Source organism: Herpailurus yagouaroundi, unplaced genomic scaffold (genome assembly GCF_014898765.1).
Source record: "Herpailurus yagouaroundi ecotype Mexico unplaced genomic scaffold, PumYag 139, whole genome shotgun sequence".
Classification (NCBI taxonomy): domain Eukaryota; kingdom Metazoa; phylum Chordata; class Mammalia; order Carnivora; family Felidae; genus Herpailurus; species Herpailurus yagouaroundi.
This window is the reverse complement of record NW_024412394.1, coordinates 27,158,771-27,182,381: the sequence shown is the minus strand read 5'-3', so window position 1 is coordinate 27,182,381 and position 23,611 is coordinate 27,158,771. Positions and strand designations below refer to the sequence as shown.

Below are 23,611 nucleotides of genomic sequence, written 5' to 3'. Positions count from 1 at the left end.
TTTCCATCAGCTAGTTATAGCAGCTTGAGCAGTTAATTTAACATCCATGAGTTCTGTTTCTTCATTATAAAATGAAATAGGGCGGATGGATCAGTGTTTTTACTCTGTGATTTGAGACTCTGTGTTAATGATGTCCTAAGGGGCAGATGGGGAAGGAAGAGGGTGTCTAAGACAGCTAAATGGGAAAAGCTTGGGGCTTCCTTCCCTTGCTTTAGTCAGAGCGGATCTGCTTTAAGTTGCTTTATTTCCTTTCACTCCCTAGGAAATTATGTTTGTATGAAGGTTTCTTTCTTAAAATTAACAAAATTTTCAAAACCACTGGACCAAATAATCTAATGTTTAACACAGCTTTGAACAATAAGAGATGTAAAATTTTGTGGGCTTTCTAATGTGCCAGAAAATGGAGCATAAGAAAAGGAGCTATATATTATCTTTCTGTGAAATATTTTAGAAAGAGCCTGACGGGGGTAAAAAAGTGAATTTTTGGTTTATGGTGCACTTGCATTATCTTTGTCATTTGACTTTCAGACCACAAAGTAATTGTCCCAAACATCCTCACTATCTGTAGCAGAATTGCATTCATATTCTGGCATCTTTATGTTTGTGATGGTCTCTCAGAAGATTACAGTTTTGTATTCTGTAATATTATATATGTCCTGGGGATAAAGCTTTGGGTAATAAGACTGTATTGCCAGTTGTCAAATTGAGTCAATATGGAAAGCAGTATTCATGATATTGGAAATGTGTCTGATGGCAGATGAATTATTTTCTCATGGTAGCTATATTATCAGTAAAGAATAAAATTCTGATACTGGTAGCCTAAGCCCTTTGAGTCTACTTTTAAACTTGATTTATTTTATTTATTTTTATTTTTTTAAGTTTATTTATTTTTGAGAGAGACAGACAGAACATGAGTGTGTGGGGGGGTGTCAGAGAGAGGGAGACACAGAATCCAAAGCAGGCTCCAGGCTCTGAGCTGTCAGCAGAGCCCAAGGAGGGGCTCGAACCCACAAACAGTGTGATAATGACCATGAACCATAAGGTTATGACTTGTGCCTAAGTCAGATGTTTAACCGACTGAGCTACCCAGGTGCCCCTAAATTCTAAAAAAAAGGAAGGAAACGAGGAAGGAAGGAAGGAAGGAAGGAAGGAAGGAAGGAAGGAAGGAAGGAAGGAAGGAAGGTAAAAAAGGGAAGGCAATGTTAAAGGTAAGGAAACCTTTTGGAAAGGATTGCCAATAGTTTATGAAGGTAGGACATTCAATAAGAGAACTAAATTATAATGAAGTAATTGTAATGAAAGAGAACTAATTGTAATGAAAGTAGAAATTTGCACTTAAAATCATTTCTTCATTTAGAATAGGAACAAAATACTTATCTGCTTTTCCTGTTACTAACAAAAAAATCTTTACATGAAAATGATGACTAATTTTCTTACAGGTTTATATTTCCTTTAGAAACTGTTTTTAAAGTTCAATATAGTTTGATTTATGCCCTATCCACATCCACATCTAACACATGGCTTTTCATTCTCTTCATAGATTACATTTTCCCAAATTAAAGAAACTGTGTTCTCTAAAACAGTTCTGCCTTAAAACTACCACTCAATTTAGCATGTATTTTCATTACCTTGTTTCAAAATATGTTCAATCAAATTCAGCATTTATAACTTTTCACAGAAATTGTTTTTAAATATTCCATTAACTTTCTGTCAGAATAATACATATTATTTCACTTTAGATTTAAAGTGCCAAAATAAATCACTTTCTGTGGTTGAAAGAAATCATATTAACATAGTTTTGTTTGCTTTTAAAAATAAATATTACTGTATTATATCTAGACCTGAGTATCATTATATCCAGTATTTAGGAATCTGTGTCTATAGCCAATTTTGTAAGTCTTTATAGATTAAAATGAATACTAAAAATAACATGAAAAGGAAACAGACTTTAAGTCAACAGGCAGAGCTCATTATTCTTAGAAGGACGGATATATTATGAATTTTACTTCATTTTTAGAAATTTTATTAAAGAAAAAAGACATCTTTGTTCTTCTGCCTAGATATGAATAATGAGTCAAAAGAGACCACAATTTGAAAATTTTGTTATTTTTATTCTTTGGTGTATATATAAATTTTCAGGAATCTAAATTTTTTTTTTCAACGTTTATTTATTTTTGGGACAGAGAGAGACAGAGCATGAACGGGGGAGGGGCAGAGAGAGAGGGAGACACAGAATCGGAAACAGGCTCCAGGCTCCGAGCCATCAGCCCAGAGCCCGACGCGGGGCTCGAACTCACGGACCGCGAGATCGTGACCCGGCTGAAGTCGGACGCTTAACCGACTGCACCACCCAGGCGCCCCATAAATTTTCAGGAATCTAAAAGGAAATTTCACACAGGACCTATTTTGTAAGATGAATTTTGTGGCTAGGTTTGAATCAAATATAATTATCTCAATATGTAAACACTGTTCATAATGGAACTAATCCCATTTTTCTTTTATTGGGATTATTAATCCTTATTTGTAGAACTTGTTTTTAGTTGAATGTTTATTTAAAAGGTTATTTAAATGTAATCTAAAATAGACTTTTTTTCTTGCTAGGAAAATGAGATGATTTAATATCTAGAAACTTCGTAAATAAAATATTGTCTATGACTATATTATTACCAATTAATGTCATATATATTTTATTTTCTAATATTCATTCTTTTAGTCAAATATGACAGTATTCCAAATAACTGATGAAAACTGAAAAAAATATTAAGTCTCTGCCTTTTTATAATTTATATTTTACATTAGAGAAAAACGCAATAAAATATTTTTAAATATCATAAGTACTAAATGGAAAACATAATGTGTATATGAATAACTTATGTACTTTAAAACTACTGTAAAGGATAAAAATAAAATAGTAGTTGTGAGCGAGGAAAGTATACCAGAAGAAATGATCAAGATTCGGATGTAATGCAACATTTTGGAAAGTTGGGGCTGGGGGAGTGAGCAAAGGTTTTCCAGGCTGAAGAATGTCAAAGCAGCATGAATCAGAGTCTGAGGAGTAGCTCAGACTACGTGAATAGGTCACTGGATAAAAGAACATTTTAGTTAAAATTCTCTGGTATACTATTTTAAGCCAGATATCACAAGAAGTTCTATACTAGGTATTCATTTAATCTTCACACTCTTATCTTATCACATAGCATTCTTTCCTTTTTTTTTTTAAGTTTTGTTGTTGTTGTTGTTTGTTTATTTATTTATCTGAGAGAGAAAGAGAAGAAGAGGGAGAGAAGAATTAGGGGAGGGATGGGGGCGGGGAGACAGAGGATCTAAAGTAGATTCTGTGCTGTCAGCACAGAGCCTGATGTGAGGCTCATAGCCACAAACTGTGAGATCATGACCTGAGCAGAAGTAGAATGCTTAACTGACTAAGCCACCCAGGCACCCCAGTTACTATTATTTCTGATGTTCCTTGAGATTAAATAATATGCTTATGATTATATAATGATAATTCATGAAGCTTAGTTGAAATCCCAGCTGTCACCAAATCCCCACAACCTTAAACACTATAGTAAATTCTCAGGTGTTGGGTTTTCTAAAAATGTGTTTATTCTTCTTTCCCTGAAAGGGTAATTATTACTGGGCATAGACTTTTAGGGTGGTAGTTACTTTCTTTCACTCCATACGAAAATTGGTTACTGGGTTCTTGCTTCCACTACCGGGAAGTGAGGTGTCAGTCTTGGCTCTTTGAAGATAATGTGTCTTTGTTCTTTGGCTGCTTTTAAAATTTATACTCCATCTTTCATATTCCCTGGAAGAGTTTTCTTTGTACTCATCCAATGTAGGTCTGGAGAGCTTTCTAAATCAGTGGTTACTTTCTTTGCTATTTTTAAACAATTCTCAGTAATTTTTCAAATAGTGCTTTGATTTAATCTCTCCCACTCCTCTTTTTTCGTAATACAATTAAACATATTAATTCTTCATATTATTTCCCATATTTTCTGTTTCCTTTTTGCCTTCTCTATCCTTTTTAATTTATGTACCTCAACCTGGATGTTTAATCCTCTCTGCTAAAATTCTGATATTAAAATAATGGATTAAATTATTAAATTTCACTTATTATTTTCATTTTTTTTTATTTTTAAATGCTTATTTTATTTTTAAGAAAGAGAGAGGGCCAGAGATAAGGGAGACACAGAATTCTAAGAATGCTTCAGGCTCTGAGCTGTCAGCACAGAGCCCCACACAGGGCTCAAACTCATGAACGTTGAGATCATGACCTGAGCCAAAGTCGGATGCTTAACTGACTGAGCCACCCAGGCGGACCTCAATTATTATTATATTCAAATGTGCATTGTTCCTATTAACTCTATATATGCATTATTGTGCATTATATGTGCATTATTCCTATATAAATCTATTATATAAAGTTGCTAGTGGAATTCTGTATCTTACCTTGTATATTTTTGAGCATATTAATCAGTTATTTTAAAATGTCTAATAAGCACAATATCTGGAGAGGCTATTTTTACTGTTTTTCTCTTGAGTTTTGACCATCAGCATTCCTTTATTTATTTTTTTATCAAATACCACTCTTTATCAAACACTGAAAAGTTCTAATGTTAACTTTCTCCAAAGACCACTTAATTTTCCCTGGCAGACAAATAGAATATGGATACATAACCTCACTGTCATTGAATGGAGTTTTAGCATGATCTGAGCTGGGATTTTTGCTGGTGTGCCCTTCCTTTTAGATAGTGGCCCTCTGAGGTGTCAAATGAAAGCCGGGAGTTTTTAGCAGGACCATTCCATCTTTCAGGCCCATACTCCTGCCTCTAGCTTCCCTGCACTATAAGATGACTAAATCTTTGTTGTTCACTTTGGCTACTTTTGGCTTGCATTGGGGACAAAGTGCCTCCAAAAGACTATTCATCAAAGTTTGGGCTCACTTTGCTCTTCTTTTCAGGGACATATGTCCTTGACAAAACTGAATACCAATATTTTCTTTCCATTTCAGGGAGATTGTGGCAAACTCCAACTACTTCTTTCTGCTTAGCTCCTATTTACGTGATTTTTTTTTTACTGTATTCAGCTTTTATTTATTTCTTATTATTTATTTATTTATTTATTTATTTATTTATTATTTATTTTATTTTATTTATTTATTTATTTATTATTTATTTATTTATTTATTTCACCTCTTTGGTTAGATTTATTCCTAGGTATTTTATGGTTTTTGGTGCAATTGTAAATGGGATCAATTCCTTGAGTTCTCTTTCTGTTGCTTTATGTTGGCGTATAGGAATGCAGCTGATTTCTGTGCGTTGATTTTATATCCTGAAACTTTGCTGAATTCATGGATCAGTTCTAGCAGATTTTTGGTGAAATCTTTAGGGTTTTCCATATAGAGTATCATGTCATCTGCCAAGAGTGAAAGGTTGACCTCCTTCTAGCTGATTTGGATGCCTTTTATTTCTTTATGTTGTCTAATTGCAGAGGCTAAGACTTCCAATACTATGTTGAATAACAGTGACGAGTGTGGACATCCCTGTTTTGTTCCTGACCTTAGGGGGAAAGTTGTCAGTTTTTCCCCATTGAGGATGATATTAGCAGTGGGTCTTTCATATATGGCTTTTATGATCTCAAGGTATACTCCTTCTCTCCCTACTTTCTTGAGGGTGTTTATCAAGAAAGGTTGCTGTATTTTGTCAAATGCTTTCTCTGCATCTATTGAGAGGATCATATGGTTCTTGTCCTTTCTTTTATTGATGTGATGAATCATGTTAATTCTTTTGTGGATATTGAACCAGCTCTGCATCCCAGGTATAAATCCCAATTGGTCGTGGTGAATAATTTTTTTAATGTATTGTTGGGGCCAGTTGGCTAATATCTTGTTGAGTTTTTTTTGCACCCATGTTCATCAGGGAAATTGGTGTATAGTTCTCCTTTTTAGTGAGGTCTTTTGTCCGATTTTGGAATCAAGGTAATGCTGGCTTCACAGAGAGTTGGAAGTTTTCCTTTCATTTTTATTTTTTTGGAACAGCTTCAAGAGAAAAGGTGTTAACTCTTCTTCAAATGTTTTGTAGAATTCCCCTGGAAATCCATCTGGCCCTGGACTCTTGTTTTTGGGAGATTTTTTTATTACTAATTTGATTTCTTTACTGGTTATGCATCTATTTCTTGCTGTTTCAGTTTTGGTAGTTTATGTGTTTCTAAGAATTTGTCCATTTCTTCCAGATTGTCCATTTTACTGGTGTATAATTGCCCATAGTATTTTATTATTGTTTGTATTTCTTCAGTGTTGGTTGTGATCTCTCCTCTTTCATTCTTGATTTCATTTATTTAGGTCCGTTCCTTTTTCTTTTTGATCAAACTGGCTAGGGGTTTATCAATTTTGTTAATTCTTTCAAAGAACCATGGGTGCCTGGGTGGCTCAGTCGGTTGAGCATCCGACTTCAGCTCAGGTCATGATCTCACTGTCTGTGAGTTTGAGCCCCACGTCAGGCCCTGCGCTGACAACTCATAGCCTGGAGCCTGCTTTGGATTCTGTGTCTCCCTCTCTTTCTGCTCCTCCCCGCTCATGCTCTGTCTCTCTCTGTCAAAAAATGAATAAACATTTTAAAAAAATTAAAAAAAAAAAAGAACCAGCTCCTGGTTTCACTGATGTGTTCTGCTAGGTTTTTTTTTGGTTTGGATAACATTGATTGCTGCTCTAGTCTTTATTATTTCCTATCTTCTGCTAGTTTGGGGTTTTATTTGCTGTTCTTTTCCAGCTGTTTAAGGTGTAAGATTAGGTTGTATATCTGAGACCTTTCTTTCTTCTTTAGGAAGGCCTGGATTGCTATATACTTCCCACTTATGACTGCCTTTGCTGCATCCCCGAGGTTTTGGGCTATGGTGTTATCATTTTCATTGGCTTCCATGTACTTTTTAATTTCCTCTTTAATTTCTTGGTTAGCCCATTCATAACATCCTTGTTCCAGTGCCAGTGAATGTGTTTGTTTCCTGGGGTTTGCTGGGACCTTTCCTGTGAGGTGGCTGCACAGCCTCTACCAAATGTCCTCCCAGCAGGAGAACCAACTCTCCCCGTGTGGCCCAAGGACTGCCTGGACCTCACTTTGCTCCTGGGAATTTGCCCTTCCCACCAGAGCACTGTCAGGTATCAAGTTGAGGAGTTTCAGACTCTGTGCTCCCTCTGTTTATAGATTCATAATGGAATTTAAACCCTCTCATTTCTCCTTTCTCCCTTTTTTGTTCAGTCCCTGCGGCTGTTTCCACTTTTCCACTTTTTGTCCAGCTGCTTTTGTGTGTGTGTGTATGTGTGTGTGTTGTTTTTAATTTTTTAATTTTATTTTTTTTTACTTTATTAATTCTTTTTCTTCCTTCAAAATGATGAAATGAAAGAATTCACTCCAAAAGAAAAAGCAGGAAGAAACGACAGCCAGGAACTTAATCAACACAGATACAAGCAAGCTGTCTTTTCCTGTACTCTAACCCCATCTCCGTCCTCTCTCTGCAAGCAAAAACAGCTCCCTGCCCTCTTTCTCCCCCAGTTCATCTCTCCACGCTATGTACCTACTGAGTTCTGTGGTTCAGGTTGTGCAGATTGTTGCATTAATACTCAAATCAGTTTTCTAGGTTTTCAGTATGTTTTAATGTTGATCTGGCTATATTTCATGGATGTGAGACACACAAAAAAACTTCCATGCTGCTCTGTCATTTTGTCTTCTCCCTTTCTATTTACCTGAATTTAAATAGGTAAATGCCCTAGTATGGAAAGTCACTATTGTAATATATTATACACATATATTTGATATATATATTTGATATATAGTTATTATACCTACCAAACTGGACCACTTTGTCTTTTGTCTCACGGGTTGTATTGTTCACTATGCTAGATACATATCGTCTTCTAATATGTTACTGTCTTCCCTTTATCCTTCTTACTGGTGTATTTTAAAACTACAAAAAAATGTTTTGTCTGGAAGGATAATGTCTACCTAATACTTTGTATTAAGTGATAAAAATGATGTGGCTCCAACTTCATAAACCATACAAACTTTTTTCTTCTTTAAAAATATTTTTTAATGTTTATTTTTGAGAGAGAGAGAGAGAGAGAGAGAGACAGAGTGTGAGTGGGGGAGGAGCAGAGAGAGGGAGACACAACATCCAAAGCAGGCTTCAGACTCTGAGCTGTCAGCACAGAGCTTGATGCAGGGCTTGAACCCACGAACCATGAGATCATGACCTGAGCCAAAGCCTGATGCTTAACTGACTGAGCCACCCAGGCACCCCTCATACATTTATTCATTTTAGTAAACATCTTTAAATAAATTTCCTTCCTCAGCAAAACCAGTTCAAAACATTATTATTTATTTAATGCCAAGACAATATGGTTTAAAAATAGTATTTCACTATTAAGTGCTATTTAAAATTGCTGGAATTATTAATTTTGCAATGTTGAATGAGAAAGTGTTTTGTAGTAACAGTGTCCAAATTCAGAAAAATGCTTCTGAACTAAGTATGCAACAGATTAATAGAAATACCTGAACTCTGTGTTATTTCTAGTTAATATTAATTTCTGCTTCCTTAATAATGTATATTTTTAATATTAAATATTTAAAAAATCTATTTCTCTCATTTTTTATGTTTCCTCTATGTACAGATTATATCATATATGATTAGATCATTGCTGTAGTACCTGACACTTTAATGATAATTATACCATTACATTGATGATAATTTTCTTCTAATTATTAAATCGTCAAGACCACTGATAATTATTAGCTTTTATGGAACATATATCTTTAATGGGAAAGATATTTGATTGGTTTTTGACTCAATTACAAAATTAGTTTCAAATTATTACTGTGATATCAAAAGAAAAACCAGCAGTAAACCTGTGCTTTTGTCTTTACAGAAATGATTCATACCTCTTAGAAAATGAACAGGGCACCTCATTTGTCCCACAGATTTCATGCACGTGTTATCCATACCACTCTACCTTAATTTCCGTCACTGAGTTGGGTAGTTTCTCCGATGTACCTACAGCAGACGCTTGTCTTGCTTTCTATAGAATTGCCTTTCAAATCAATATACTCACTACATCAATTTTCAAGGAATTCTTTTTTTAATGCTGTCAAAAAAGGGAAGAAAAAATGAGCTAACTACATTAAGTGAAAACTCCATATATACCCAAAATCATTGAGAATGTTAACAATGTGGGGGCCACAATGCATGAGAAAATTACTGCCAAAATCCAGCTAACCAGGAGTACTATTAATGAGTATGCTGGAGAATTAACACATATGTCAGGAATAAAACCCAGTGCTCTCAAGCCATAGCAAACCAATTGACCCTAATAACCCAAAACAAAATATTCAGTGGCATTCAAATTATTGTAACCTAAATGCAAATACATGGAGCATGAATTTATGCTTGTTTGATTGTTGTTTGATTGTAACGTTCAAAAGAAATTTGCTATGTACCTCTAGCAAACATTAGAATCCTTTTGAAATCCATGTGGGTTACTTCAGTTTTCATGTTACTTTTCCTGTCATATTTATTCTTTCTCATATGTTCAACCAACATGTATTAAGCATCTGTGAGGTGCCAGACCTCTTCAAGAAGCTGGAATGTGTATTATAGAACAAGTTCTTGAGTTTCAGAGAGCTCCTTTTCTGGTAGATGTAACTATGTAGACTTCTTAACTCTATTTGCAAGTAGAAAAACTAAGTGGCCATAATTAGCTACCATAGCTCTGTCTAAGAGAAAAGTAATGAGACTGTGTGTGTGTGTGTGTGTGTGTGTGTGTTTTAAGTTTTCTAGAAGCCACATTAAAAAAGGCTAAAGGAAGCAGGTGAAATTAATGTTAATATGTTTTAACTCTATGTGCACATTATTATGATTATAGTATGTAAGTAATAAAATTATTAGTTATTTTACATTTCTTGAAAATTCAATTTGTATTTCGTACTTATAGTACATTTCATTTGAGGCCAGCCACATTGCAATGCTCTGTAACCACATGGGGCTAGTGGCTCCTGTATTGAACAGTGAAGATCAAGAGAACAACTAACATTGATTTTAGTATTTTTCATTATTATAAATTTAGAATCTCTAAAGAGCCCAAATTCTGTTTTTGTTTAACAAGAGTCCTGTTCTTTGAAAGTATTTTTAATATTTTAAATTATTGTCCCATGGTAATTTTGTTTGTTTTTCCAATCCTAGAAAACCAGTTTTACTTTTAGTATTTTGAATATTGTTATAGGACTACTCTATCTCTTAGCAAAATGATATTCAAAGTTTTTCAATTTCAATCGACCAACAATAGTGTACTGACATAGATTATTTATAAATAGTACAGTAAATACATAATATAGTTATATATTTTTAAATGAGTGAGCTAGTTGCTTAGTTGTATATTTAGTTAGTTTTACATACTTACCTTATTACTAATACATTATGTTTATATTAAGATATTTAACAAAACCAATAGTTCTGTGTGAGCATAATATATATTTATTTTTATTGAATTTGATACAAATACTGTTCACATAGCTTTTAAACTGTGGTAAAAGTAATTCTGGGGAAGTATTGACATTCTATAAAAATTGAAATAGTTATAAATTGACATAGATCAACATAGCCAAGTGTAATAACTGGATTATAGGCTTAATAGCAAGAAATAACCTAAAGGTTATATGATTTTCATATTCCCATAGAGTTACCAGTGTGTGTGCTTAGCTGGTTGGGAAGGAAGTTTTTGTGAACAAGAATCCAATGACTGCAAAATGAATCCTTGTAAGAATAATTCCACCTGTACTGACCTTTACAATAGCTATCGGTGAGTAATGTGTTTATAATTTTCTTCATGAAATCACTTGGAGTGTTCTTGTCTTTGGGATAATTCCAGAGATTATTTTCACTTTGCATCCATTAATTAAAAAAATGATCTCGGGGCGCCTGGGTGGTGCAGTCGGTTAAGCGTCCGACTTCAGCCAGGTCACGATCTCGCGGTCCGTGAGTTCGAGCCCCGCGTCAGGCTCTGGGCTGATGGCTCAGAACCTGGAGCCTGTTTCCGATTCTGTGTCTCCCTCTCTCTCTGCCCCTCCTCCGTTCATGCTCTGTCTCTCTCTGTCCCAAAAATAAATAAACGTTGAAAAAAAAAAATTAAAAAAAAAATGATCTCAAGATGAACAGCCATTTTCTGACAAGATAGCGTCAACATTCATTTGAAATTTGTGTCAAAAGTCGTAAATAATATTAAACTTGGAAATGCAGTGTCCAAATCTGACACTTGTTACAAATGCCTTCACTTCTTCAAAACATGCCTTTGTCATCTCAATGTTGTTTTGGATCCCTCCGTGCAAAATGGGTGCCACAAATGACTTGTTAATGGGTCTACTGAATTAAAACTTTCAGTTTATTACCCAGAGATTATCATGAATTTGGATTACTTTAGTCAAATTATTGATGAATTTTACATTAATTACTCCACATATCCCATAATCCAATTGTATTAGTTTTAGATGAGAAATCTGAAGAAGCTCTAAGTAGAAATTCTGAGTAGTTATTACTATGATTTGAAACATTTAGTAACCAGATCAATATTGGTAAAAAATAGCTTTTATCCTTTAACTTCTTAAGGTGTAGAGTGTAGAGAACTATACACTAGGTCTCTCAAGCAAAACCAGGTTTAGTGTAACTGGAATGATTTTCTTCTTGTCACAGAATCAGATTAATTGAATATAAATATATTTAGGTGATCATTTTCTCAGGGAAAAATCAAAATGATTTCAGAGTGTCCTCTAAAATAACTTGTACTGGGGCGCCTGGGTGGCTCAGTCAGTTAAGCGTCCGACTTCGGCTCAGGTCATGTTCTCACGGTCCTTGGGTTCGAGCCCTGCGTCGGGCTCTGTGCTGCCAGCTCAGAGCCTGGAGCCTGTTTCGGATTCTGTGTCTCCCTCTTTCTCTGACCTTCCCTGTTCATGCTCTGTCTCTGTCTCAAAAATAAATAAATGTTAAAAAAAATTTTAAATAACTTGTACACTATTCCTCATTTTTGGTGACTGAAATGGGACATAAGATCCAGAGTGATCAACAATAGGCAGTTTAGGGGCGCCTGGGTGGCGCAGTCGGTTAAGTGTCCGACTTCAGCCAGGTCACCATCTCGCAGTCCGTGAGTTCGAGCCCCGCGTCGGGCTCTGGGCTGATGGCTCAGAGCCTGGAGCCTGTTTCCGATTCTGTGTCTCCCTCTCTCTCTCTGCCCCTCCCCCGTTCATGCTCTGTCTCTCTCTGTCCCAAAAATAAATAAACGTTGAAAAAAAAAATAAAAAAAAATAAAAAAACAATTGGCAGTTCATTTCCTTTAAAGGCAATTCTGAAATAATCTGGCAATAGTTTGATTTATATTTCAATGACAGTAAGAGAAAAAAGTAACAATTTTATTAATGTAGAAAAACTCACAATGGTATCAGTTGACACTAGTTTAAAATATGTAAAAATGTAAAAAACCAGAGCTACTTTTTGTGACATTATCAATTTTTAAAATTGACATATCATCATAAATTAATATTAACTGGCTTTCCATCTATATAGTAGGAGAAACAATCAACTTTTGTTGAACTAGGAAAGAAAAACTTCTCATAGTTTCTATGCTTATTTTACTTTTCTTAAATTATTCTTTTTATTATAACCTACAAGTTATGATATACTATATATACATATATATATAAACACATATATGTATCAAAATTCTGATATATACTTTTTAGCATTTAGCTTTTTATGTAATTCCTAACGATAATTTGTTTACACATTTGTGTATGTGTGTACTTACTGTCAATCACCTCCAGACAAACACCAGCAGGAACATACCTGTGGTTGAAAAAGTTGGGTTTATAACTCATTGCCATAAGGGAGAACACACACCATTTAAATCCATGTAGCATCTCAGTAAAAGGATGCTGGAAGGACTTACAGGTTTGAGTTTGTGAAATATAAATTTGAAGAGGGTTTACAAAAGTGGGCCTTTGGCCTGGATAAGGAGACTGTCAGGAAGTGGGAAGAATTACCTACATTCATAATAAATCTTACCTAGAAGAAATGAAGACTGGACAGAGTGAAAGCTAAAATTTATAGAGACAGCAACCATTTATATCAACCATGATAGGAGAATGCTTGGCCATTCCTGTGGTTTAGATGGTGTTCAAGTTTTTGTCACCATTTAGATATGATTGTGGGGTAGGCTTGTCTTTGTAATGATTAATCAGGGTAGTGGAGTAACTATGTCTCATTTTGATGTTCTGTGAAATTGTCTGTTGAAATGTTCACCAGGAGAACACCAAGATCTACCTGTAAACCTGCTTATAGTGCCTGACCAGCTCCTGGGTACCCTGGATGTTAGTTTTTGCTTTCTCATTCCCAAAATACATTATCATATAGACGTGCAGAAAAAAATGTATATGTATGTGTGTATTTATATGAAATCTGTGACTTATGTTTGTCCACCTATTTGTCCAAAATACCAGAGTGAGAATAAATATTAATTATCCAACACGATAATACTTTTATTTAGATAATTGCTATTTGCTGTTTAAGATAGACATCTTGAAGATCTAAAACAGAACAAGCAACAAAGTTTATGAGGCTTAATTAAAATACATTTTAATATTCATGAGACAATCAGTCTTTCTAGATAACTTTTTTTTGTTTGGTTGGGTTTTTTTGTTTGTTTGTTTTTTCAACGTTTATTTATTTTTGGGACAGAGAGAGACAGAGCATGAACGGGGGAGGGGCAGAGAGAGAGGGAGACACAGAATCGGAAACAGGCTCCAGGCTCCGAGCCATCAGCCCAGAGCCCGACGCGGGGCTCGAACTCACGGACCGCGAGATCGTGACCTGGCTGAAGTCGGACGCTTAACCGACTGCGCCACCCAGGCGCCCCTTTCTAGATAACTTTGACACCACTAATTGTGAACTCTTAATGACTTAAATTTATAAATGTATCAGAATACATTGCCACTTAACACAAACTCATACATTTTATCATTCCTCAGATTTTGATAGATTATCCATTTGGGGTTTGGTTTTCTCTTCGTTTTCTAGTTTTAAGGTGAATGGTTCCATCATTGAATTGAGTTCTCTGTTCTTTTTTAATACAGGGTTTACAGCTGTAAATTTCACTCTAAGCATTGGTATCATTATATCTCATATTTTTTGACGTTTTGTGTCTCTCAAAATAATTTCCTAATTTCCCATGTGACTTATTCTTTGGCTCACTGGTTTTGTTAAATTTTCACTTATTTGTGAATTCCCTAGATTTCTCTTGATCTTGATTTCTACTTTTATTGTGGTAAGAAAACTTATTTTGTGTGAGTTAAATCTTTTAAAATTTACTGAGGCATATATTATAACCTAACATATATTCTATAAGTACTTGAAAAAAGTGTGGATTCCACTTTAGCTGGAATGTTCTATAGGAGTCTTTTAGGCCTAGCTGGTTTATATCTTAATCAAGTCTTCTATATCCTATATCTTCTGCGACTTTGTTCTATTATAGAGTTAAAGTTTGCAATTGTTATTGTTTATCTGTTATTGGCTAATTTAATATTGTTTATCCATTTAATCTGCCATATTTTGCTTCATTTACCTAAGTTAGATCTTAAGGCTCTAGGATCTAATTGTTAGATCTTACTGATGGATTTAAATATTTATAAAATGTCCTTCTTTGTCTTGAGTAACATTTTTTTGTCTTAAAGTGTATTTTGCCTGATATTAGTATAGCTGCCTCAGCCCTTTGTTTATTATTGATGGCATAGTGTATATTTTCTGACTTTTTAGTTTTAACCTATTTGTGACTTTGAATATAAAGCTTGTCTTTTATGGATAGGATATAATTTGACTGTTTTTAAAAATCCACTCTGTCAATCTCTACCCTTATTGGAATGTCTCCTTAGGTTACATTTAACATTACTAATGAAATAAAGTTTATATGTGTAGTTTCTTTTTTTTAATATGTTATATTTTTGTTGTTGGTGCTGTTCCTCTTTCTCCATTATTGGCTACTCTTGCATTACTTCTTTTTCTGGTATTACACTTTAATTTCTTTGTATTTTTTACTTTGCATTTGTACATAGTTTCTTAGTAGTTGTCCTATAGATCACAATTAACTTCTTCACTTAAAACAGTCTCCGTAGTGTTAATACTGACTTAATTTCAATAGTATACAAAAACTTTGCTTCACTATAGCGTTATTCCTTCCCACATCCTTCAGGCTTTTATTGATTATAAGCCCATCAACACAATGTTATAGTATATTTTATGTACTGTTTTTTAAATCAGATAGGAAACAAAAAGAGGATAAGCAAAAATACATTTATACTGTTTTTATACTTGCCTATATAGTTACCATCACCAGTGCTCTGTATTTTTGTGTGTGAATTGAAATTACTGTCTAGTATCTTTTCATCTTAGCCTAAATGATTCTCTTTACTATTTCTTAAAGAGCAGATCTGCTATTGATGAATTTTCTGTTCTGTTTTATCTGGGAATGTCTTAATTTCTCCTTTAATTTAAAGGATAGCTTTAAGAGGTATAGAATTATTGGTTTACAGTCTTTTTCTTTCAGCATTTGAAGTACATCTGGACTGCATGGTTTCTGATAAGTCAACTGTTAATCTTATTGAGGATCCCTTGTGCGTAATGAATCATTTTCTCTTGATGCTGCCAAAATTCTCTCTGTCTTTTGAGGGTTGACTATCATGTGATTAGCATTATATGTCTTTAAGTTTATTTTCCCTGGAGTTCATTGATCTTCATGGGGGTGTGGATTAATAATTTTCATCAAATTTAGAAAGTTTGTGCCTTTATATCTTAAAATAGTTTATATGTCTTTTTTCTCTCGCTCTCTTCTGGTTCTAAAACTCTCACATGTGTATGTGAATGTTCTTAAGGTGTCCCACAGGTATCTGAGGCTCTTCATTTTTCCTCCTGATCGCCAGGATCAATAATCTTAATTGAATAACTTCAAATTCACTGCTTCCTTCTTATACCAACTTAAATATGGTGATGTGCCCCTCTCATAATTTTTTTAATTTCATTTTTTATACTTTTAACTCCAGAATTTCTATTGTGTTCTTGTTTATAATTGATATCTGTTATATTCTCAGTTAGACAAAACATCAATCTCATACATTCCTTAATCATTTAGATATGGCTTCAACTTTTCTTTGATCACAGTTATTTTGGCTAATTTAATATCTGTGTTAAGTAAATCCAATATTGAGGCTTCTTCAGGGATAGTTTCTACTGGTTGCTTTATTCCTATAAATGGGTCATACTTTTCTTTCTCTGTATGACTCATCATTTTTTTATGAACACTTAACCTTTTAAATTGGCAAATCTGTAAATCACATCCTGCTTCTTCAGAGTTGTTACAGCATTTTTTGTTGTATTTATTTTTTGTTTTTGCTGTTGTTTCGTGATTTTTCCAAAAGAGTTAAATTTATAAATTATTTTGTCACGTGTGGCTATTCAAGTCTCAGCTTGGCTAATGTAGCAGTCAATGAATGAGTTAGCAGAGAATTTTTTTATATTTCCTCAAACTAGTAAGTCTTCTAGCTTTACTGAGGGACTCTGTGTGTATATGTTGAGGTATGCAGTCAACACTCAGCCAGGCATTTTCCAGTTCTGTCTTACTCTCCAGTATCTGCTTTCACGGAGGCTCAAGGTCAGTCAGAGATAAGAGATTAAGGTCTTTTCATGTGTTTCTTAGTCCTGTCCACACTTTCATTTCCCAAGAATAGGTTTACCTTTTCAAAGACCTCCATGAACATCTCATTCACCACTTTTACCTTTAAGTATATTGGTCAGCCTCTTAGCCTTAACCGGAATCATCATTACAAGTAGCTGCAATATTAGGCAATTACCACTGACTGTTATTAATAAATTCCCTTTATAAGGACTTTTTGAAAAGAGTAAGTTTTGAGTCAGATCAAATAAATTCTATTCCTGAAAATGGAACTTTTCCATTACCAGACCAATGAAACAGTGACATTCCTGGGAAGGATCTTTTGGGTGAGCTCTAAACCTGTAATGCCCTTCAGTGGCTGTTAGGCTGCTGATTTCACAGATGCCATAATTGCAGTGCTGTTGGTTTTCAAGTCTATTGAAGAGCTGGGGAAAGGGGATGGGAATACTGGACGTAACCACACAAAGCTGACTAGGTTTATGAGAGTCAACCATTTTTCTTGTAGAAACACTCAGATTTTTGCAAGTCTTTTAGTTCATTTATAGAGTTCTGAGAGAGTTGATTTGATGTTATTGCCAGTGTTTTTGTTTCTTGTATGGAAGAGTAGATATTCAGAAGTCTTTCATCTACGATTACTCAAGTAATTATACCAAATTACATTTTACATTATTTATATGGGACAAAGAGAAGACAGAGACAGGGACAGAGATAGCATGGATTCTAGAGTTGCACTATCTAGATATAGGATATCAAGTCCTATCCTTAAAGATTAGTGTGAATTGGGTTAAGGAATTTTATTTATACCCCTAAGTTTTTTTTTAATCTAGAAATTGTGAATAATTATAGTTATAATTCACAGAGTTATGTTAATTAAATACAATTCTGTATACAAAGTATTTAGCTCATTTATTGATGTATATTAAACTCTTTAATATCATTAGCTTTTATTATTCCCAACATTGATCTTGTTTTCAAACTATATGTATGAATAAAACTAGAGCAGTATTTTATAAATGATGAATCTGTGGGATCATATTGATATCAACTCGTTTCATTTTATATATTCATGTGTAGAGCAAATGAAGAACATTAAAAAGAGATTACATTATTCTTTGTAACTAAGGAAGAATTTAGTTAGAGTTTAGTGCTCTTTGAAGCTTTCTCACAAATTTCCACTGAACAAAAATTTCAGGGCTCTCAGTAAAAGATACAATGAATATCTTACTTCATTTTATGAAGAGTCAGTCCAGAGAAAACTTAACAGAAATTGCAAGGAAGATGCTTAAATTTCATGCTTTTGAAGGAATTCACATTGTGTACCGTAATGAGTGCTTAACATAGCAAATATTTTTAATAGGTCAAATGAAAATTGCATTTCATTGACTATATGCTTATATCCCTTGAGAAGAAAAATGTTATGAAGATGAGTATTTGCCAGAATATCGAATCCCTTAGGTGATTTGTGTGTTCTGAGTTACTGAACTACCTACGTGTGCTCATCTCTAAACAACTGGAGTTAACATAGTTTAGTGTTTACACAGTTTCAAGACATTAAAAAGCAAAATGGGCTAGAGATGTAATTTGAATGCTGACTGCAACCTGCCTTCTGCTATTCCTGGCATGGTTTAGAATTTAACTGCCTTCTTTATTTCTGATTTTTCTTCCCCCAAAGCAGAGTCAACAGCTTTAGCTACAGATGGGGCTCTGTATGGCAGTTATTGGACCCAGATGCCACACTCTGGAACATGTTTTGCCAACAGCATCTGGCTCCTTTGCTGTCTGTGTAATTGGCATCCGTGTTGATGCTTTGGCCTGTTTTTCTTATGGACACTACAAAGTAGACTTTGAGACAACATGAAGGTTTGTTCCCAGTTGACCATATGATTTTTTTTTCTTTTTCTCAGTTTATAATTTGTGCAAATGCATCCTAGATGCCTTAAATTATGTAACACTATGTATTAGAACTTTTCATGCTTCTTATAAGGATATGTTTAAAAATTTTTGAATGGATATGACTAAATTTTTTTTGAAATTTAATTAGTAGAAATAAAAATCTATGTTGATCAATGTGTTTTTAACATATTGAGTGAAAATACACAAGTCTGTATATTACTAAAGATCTGGGTTTTTTTTCCTTCTTAAAAATTTTGTTTTTGTTTTGTTTACTTTGTGCAAGGAGCCCAAACTGCTAATATAAAAGTAAAATAATTACTAATATAAAAGTAAAACTGTAACAGAATTTTAATCCAGGCAATGGCAATACAATATCTGCCTTTAGCAGATGGAAGATTTTTCCGTAATGAAAAAAAAAAAGAATTTGGGGGCACCTGGCTGGCTCAGTCATTTAAGTGTCAGACTCTTGATTTCAGCTCAGGTCATAATCTCACAATCATCAGATCTAGCCTGTGTCGGGCTCCACGCTGGTCATGGAACCCGCTTGGGATTCATTCTCTCTCTCTCTCTCTCTCTCTCTCTCTCTCTCTCTCTCTCTCTCTCCCTTTCTCTCTCTCTCTCTTTCTGTCTCTCTCCCTCCCTCCCCCCACTCTGCCTCTCCCTCTCCCTCTCCTTCTCCCTGCCTCTCTCTCTTTCCGCTGCTTATGCCCTCTTTCTCTCAAAAAATCAAATCAAAACAAAACAAAAACTAGATTTTTGAACAAAATATATGTTGGTAGGTAGATTTTCACCTTCTTTTTGGATAGCTATGCCATATTTTATTTTGTGGATATAACACAGTGGCAGTTTTTAATTTTTTCCAGTATAAACTATTATTTGGGGAAATTAATTACATGTGCCTCTTTGCACACATATGTTTCTATATTTGGACATTAAATTCCTAGAATTGAAAATGCTGGATCAAAGTGTGTCAATCTTTAAGATTTAGACAGATTTTATCAAATTAATTTTATAAGCAGATTTAGTATTACATTCACATGAGCAATTAATGAAACTCTATGTACCATACACTTCTAGTTTGTATAAAATCTCTCAGTGAGGTTTTATATATGCCTGCTTTAAATATAAGAAAACCAAGACTTGGATATTTTCAGTAGCATAAGCAAAATCACTGTGTTAGAAAAGTGCAAACCTAAATAGACCAAGGTCTGTGTGACTCCAAATTCATGATTTCAGATGATTGCCACTGGTCTTGCCTTTAATATAAAATCATACATATATTGTCACTGCCTACTCCTCAGTTTCCAAGGGAGAGCAGCCATCACTGTAGTTCCAATGAATTTATGAATGATTAAATAGTTCTTTTTCAGTGGAAAAGTTAGAAACTGACATAGTTCCAATTTCATCAAAAAAGAGTAACTCAAGGAGTAAGTAAGTGACAGATGAATACATCTTATGAGCAATTATAACTTTACAAATAGGCTTTAGAATTCACTGATTAAGTAAAATTGCTTTCTGATAACAATAGTACAAAGGAAGGGAAGGGAAATCACTGTATTTTGTAGTTAAGGCTCTTAGGTTATATGTGGCATGGTATTATGTTATTTGAAAATAGTGATAAAGTGAAATCACATTCAAAAACCATCTTTGAATGAATAAATGAACTCTTTTATTCATTGAAGCTAGCTTGAAAGGTAAGAGGAAAGAGTTTTATTTGGCACCATGTTATTTTTCAGAAAAAATCAAGTTCCTGGTTGTTTCCTACTTTCAAAAAGTCCCCCATATACACTTTGTATTATTAGTTTGTTAGGCCGGTAGTTAGTGTTCCTTACCTTCTGTTGTATCGCCACAGTCTCTGCCTTCATCTTCTCATGGCATTCTTTCTATGTGCATGTCTCTGTGTTCATTTCTTCTTTTTGCTAAGACATCAGCCATACTGAATTAAGGCCCACTCTAATGACCTCACTTTAATTCGATTTCCAAAACAGGTCACTATCTGAGGTACCGAGGGTTAGCACTTTAAGATCTTAGGAAGACCCAAGGCAAATTATTACACCCTAATGTATTCTGACTACAGATATTAAAACATTTTATATAACCATAACCGCCCAGAATTTTAAAATTTAGCATAGATATACATATAGTCTCTTGAATTTTATTTGCAAAGCTGTGTAGGAACAGATTTAAAGATTATTTTTATTATATAAAACAATAGCTAGAGAAAGTATTTGCATTAGGTTATCTCATTATTTCATATAAACCTTAATAAAAGTCTAGATTAAAAATGATATCATAGGGCACCTGGGTGGCTCAGTCGGCTTAGCCGGTTAACTGGTTAAGCATCTGACTGTTGATTTCAGTTCACATCATGATCTTATAGTTAGTGAGTTCAAGCCCCACATCGGACTCTGCACTGACAGCATGGAGTCTGCTTGGGATTCTCTCTCTTTCTCTGCCCCTACCCTACTCTCCCTCTCAAAATAAATAAGCATAAAATATACAATAAAATAAAATAAAATAAATAAAATAAAATAAAATGTAAAGTTAAAAGTAAAGTAAAATAAAATTAAAAAAAATAAAATATTATTGTCTTAGAATGGGTTTGTTTGCTTGTCTTTAACATTTGTTTTTTTTAAAAAAATGTTGACGGGGTGCCTGGGTGGCTCAGTCGGTTGGGCATCTGACTTCCGCTCAGGACATGATCTTGCAGTCTGTGAGTTCAAGCCCTGTATCAGTCTCTGCACTAACAGCTCAGAGCCTGGAGCGTGTTTCAGATTATGTCTCCCTCTCTCTCTCTGTCACTCTCCTGTTCGAAATCTGCCTCTCTCTCAAAAATAAAACAAAAATAAAAAAATAAAAAAAATAAATTTAAATGCTGAATTGTTTTATTCAAAACCAGAGAAATCATAAAATTGAAGAAAAATGTAAAATAAAAGCAAAGCAATCCAAAAACACCCAGAAATGGTTCATTAGAAATTAATTGAGAACTACCATTGTTTGCTTCAGATGTGATGTTGCCTGTAAGAGTAATGACTATGATGGGCGCAAAATGTTAAATTAAGGATTAAGGGTTTTGCTAATAAATTATTTTTTGTTGAACCATGGAAAAAAGATAGTTAACAATTGTACCAAAAGGGAAAGAATGTAAATGTTAGTCTTCTTTATGCAAAATCTGTATTTTCTTTTTTTTTCCTTGAATAGGTCATTAATTAGAATTTCAAGTCATGTTCTGAAAAATAATAATAGAGTATAATCAAGTACACTAGTCCCCTGCATTTTTCTCATTTTTCTAAATAGCCTATATTCTCCTACTGTTTCTTTTTTTCACCATGGAGTAGACAGGGCAATCTTTTAAGAGAAACACCCTCTATATAAGTTACTCAATTGTTTTTAAGTTTTTTATTTTTTAATTAGAGCATAATTTACATGTAATATTATATAAATATCATACATACACAATTAAAAGAGTTTTTGCATTGTAATTACCCATGTAAAATACCACCAAAATCAACATATAGAGCATATCCATCAATGCAGAAAATTTTCTGTCTCTTCATAGCTCATTTCTACCCTCCTTCCTCCTACTATTTATTGAACTTTCAAATATTGTGCTTTTATAATCATCTCTGAGTAAACTATTCCAAATACCACTAATACATTTCTTTTAAGCACAAAAAATAAACATATATTTATATGTTGTTTTTTAACAAAGGGTTTTTATAAATATTACTCATTTTCCTTTTACTATAACTATGTCCATATGATACATTGTTATTATTCCTTTTTCATTCATGAGAAAACCAAAAATTATATAACTCAACTGATTTTTCAATGAGATGTTATTAACAGAAGCAGTATAGAATTTAGCACCTCTCCAGAACTCAACACTTTCCATTATTTCTGATTGCCACCTGCGATTATTCTCCCTCTCAGTGGTAAAATAACTGTTCAATGTTAGGTTTTTCCTATACTGAGGAGTCTCAATATAAAGTTAATGATGAAAACTTGCATATCTATATTTATTATACAAAATTGTTTCATTCTCTATGAATTGATCATGCAGATAAATTGACAATTTTTTTCTAGTATATTGGAAACCTGTATTAGTTTTCTTCATGGTTATTTCTTTTCTTTTTAGAGGGGCATTTTCTTCAAAGTAGCATAAATATCAAAGTAGCTTTGATTAGAAGTAATTCTGAACTCTCTAAAAACTATTGTTTTAGTGACACTATATTGTCATTCAAAATATATAAAAAAGACATCTTTAAGACAATATGCACATTTACTGAATATACCTTATAATATTAAACATGCAGACATTTTACGCTGAAAATAAGATCTTTAGCAGGTTACCTAAGGTACATAATGAAAACACACCTTCATATTCCTAGATGCTTATGAGAACATTCAAATATTTAATATTATTATATTAATTATATAATTAATAATTAATTAAAATTAATAAATAATTAAAATTTGATGATATTTCAAATGAATGCCAGGATTCAGTAGTTTCCAAAGTAAGGAGACAGCTGATATATAGCAAAGGCCTAAACAAAAGTTAGAAATCCATTCCATGATTTTTCTCCTAGGTCTATGTCTAGAGCCCATTAAGTGAGCTAGTCAAAAAAAATTTTTTTGCACAAAGTTACCATGTTACTTTATGCTTTCAAAGCGCATACAGAATCAGTTTAAGAAATGTTCATTTGAACATTTCTTTATCTCCAGCAAAGCCATACTTGAAGATATAGTACATTATGTTTCCCAGTGTCCCACATTAGAGTGAAGCGTACCTTTTTTCTTTGACTTCTATATGAAAAAATATCTCTCTTCAGAGGAAAACATATGCTTTATTTTATCAGAATTTATAATTGCCTAAATATTCTACCTATTTAGTCTTGATTTTTATTTTATTTTATTTTTTGTTTTATTTTTAATTTATTTTTATAAGCCTATTTTTTACTATTA

The 23,611-nt window shown here is 33.6% G+C and overlaps 1 protein-coding gene across 1 annotated transcript in view; it reads left to right on the top strand.

Moving 5' to 3' along the window:
* The window catches only part of LOC121030036 (protein eyes shut homolog), a 482,117-nt gene that overhangs the window by 148,171 nt on the left and 310,335 nt on the right, over positions 1–23,611 (top strand). Inside the window, exon 4 of the mRNA XM_040474598.1 lies at positions 10,722–10,843. Coding sequence (XP_040330532.1) covers positions 10,722–10,843 — 122 coding nt within the window. The remainder of the gene's footprint in view (positions 1–10,721; positions 10,844–23,611) is intronic.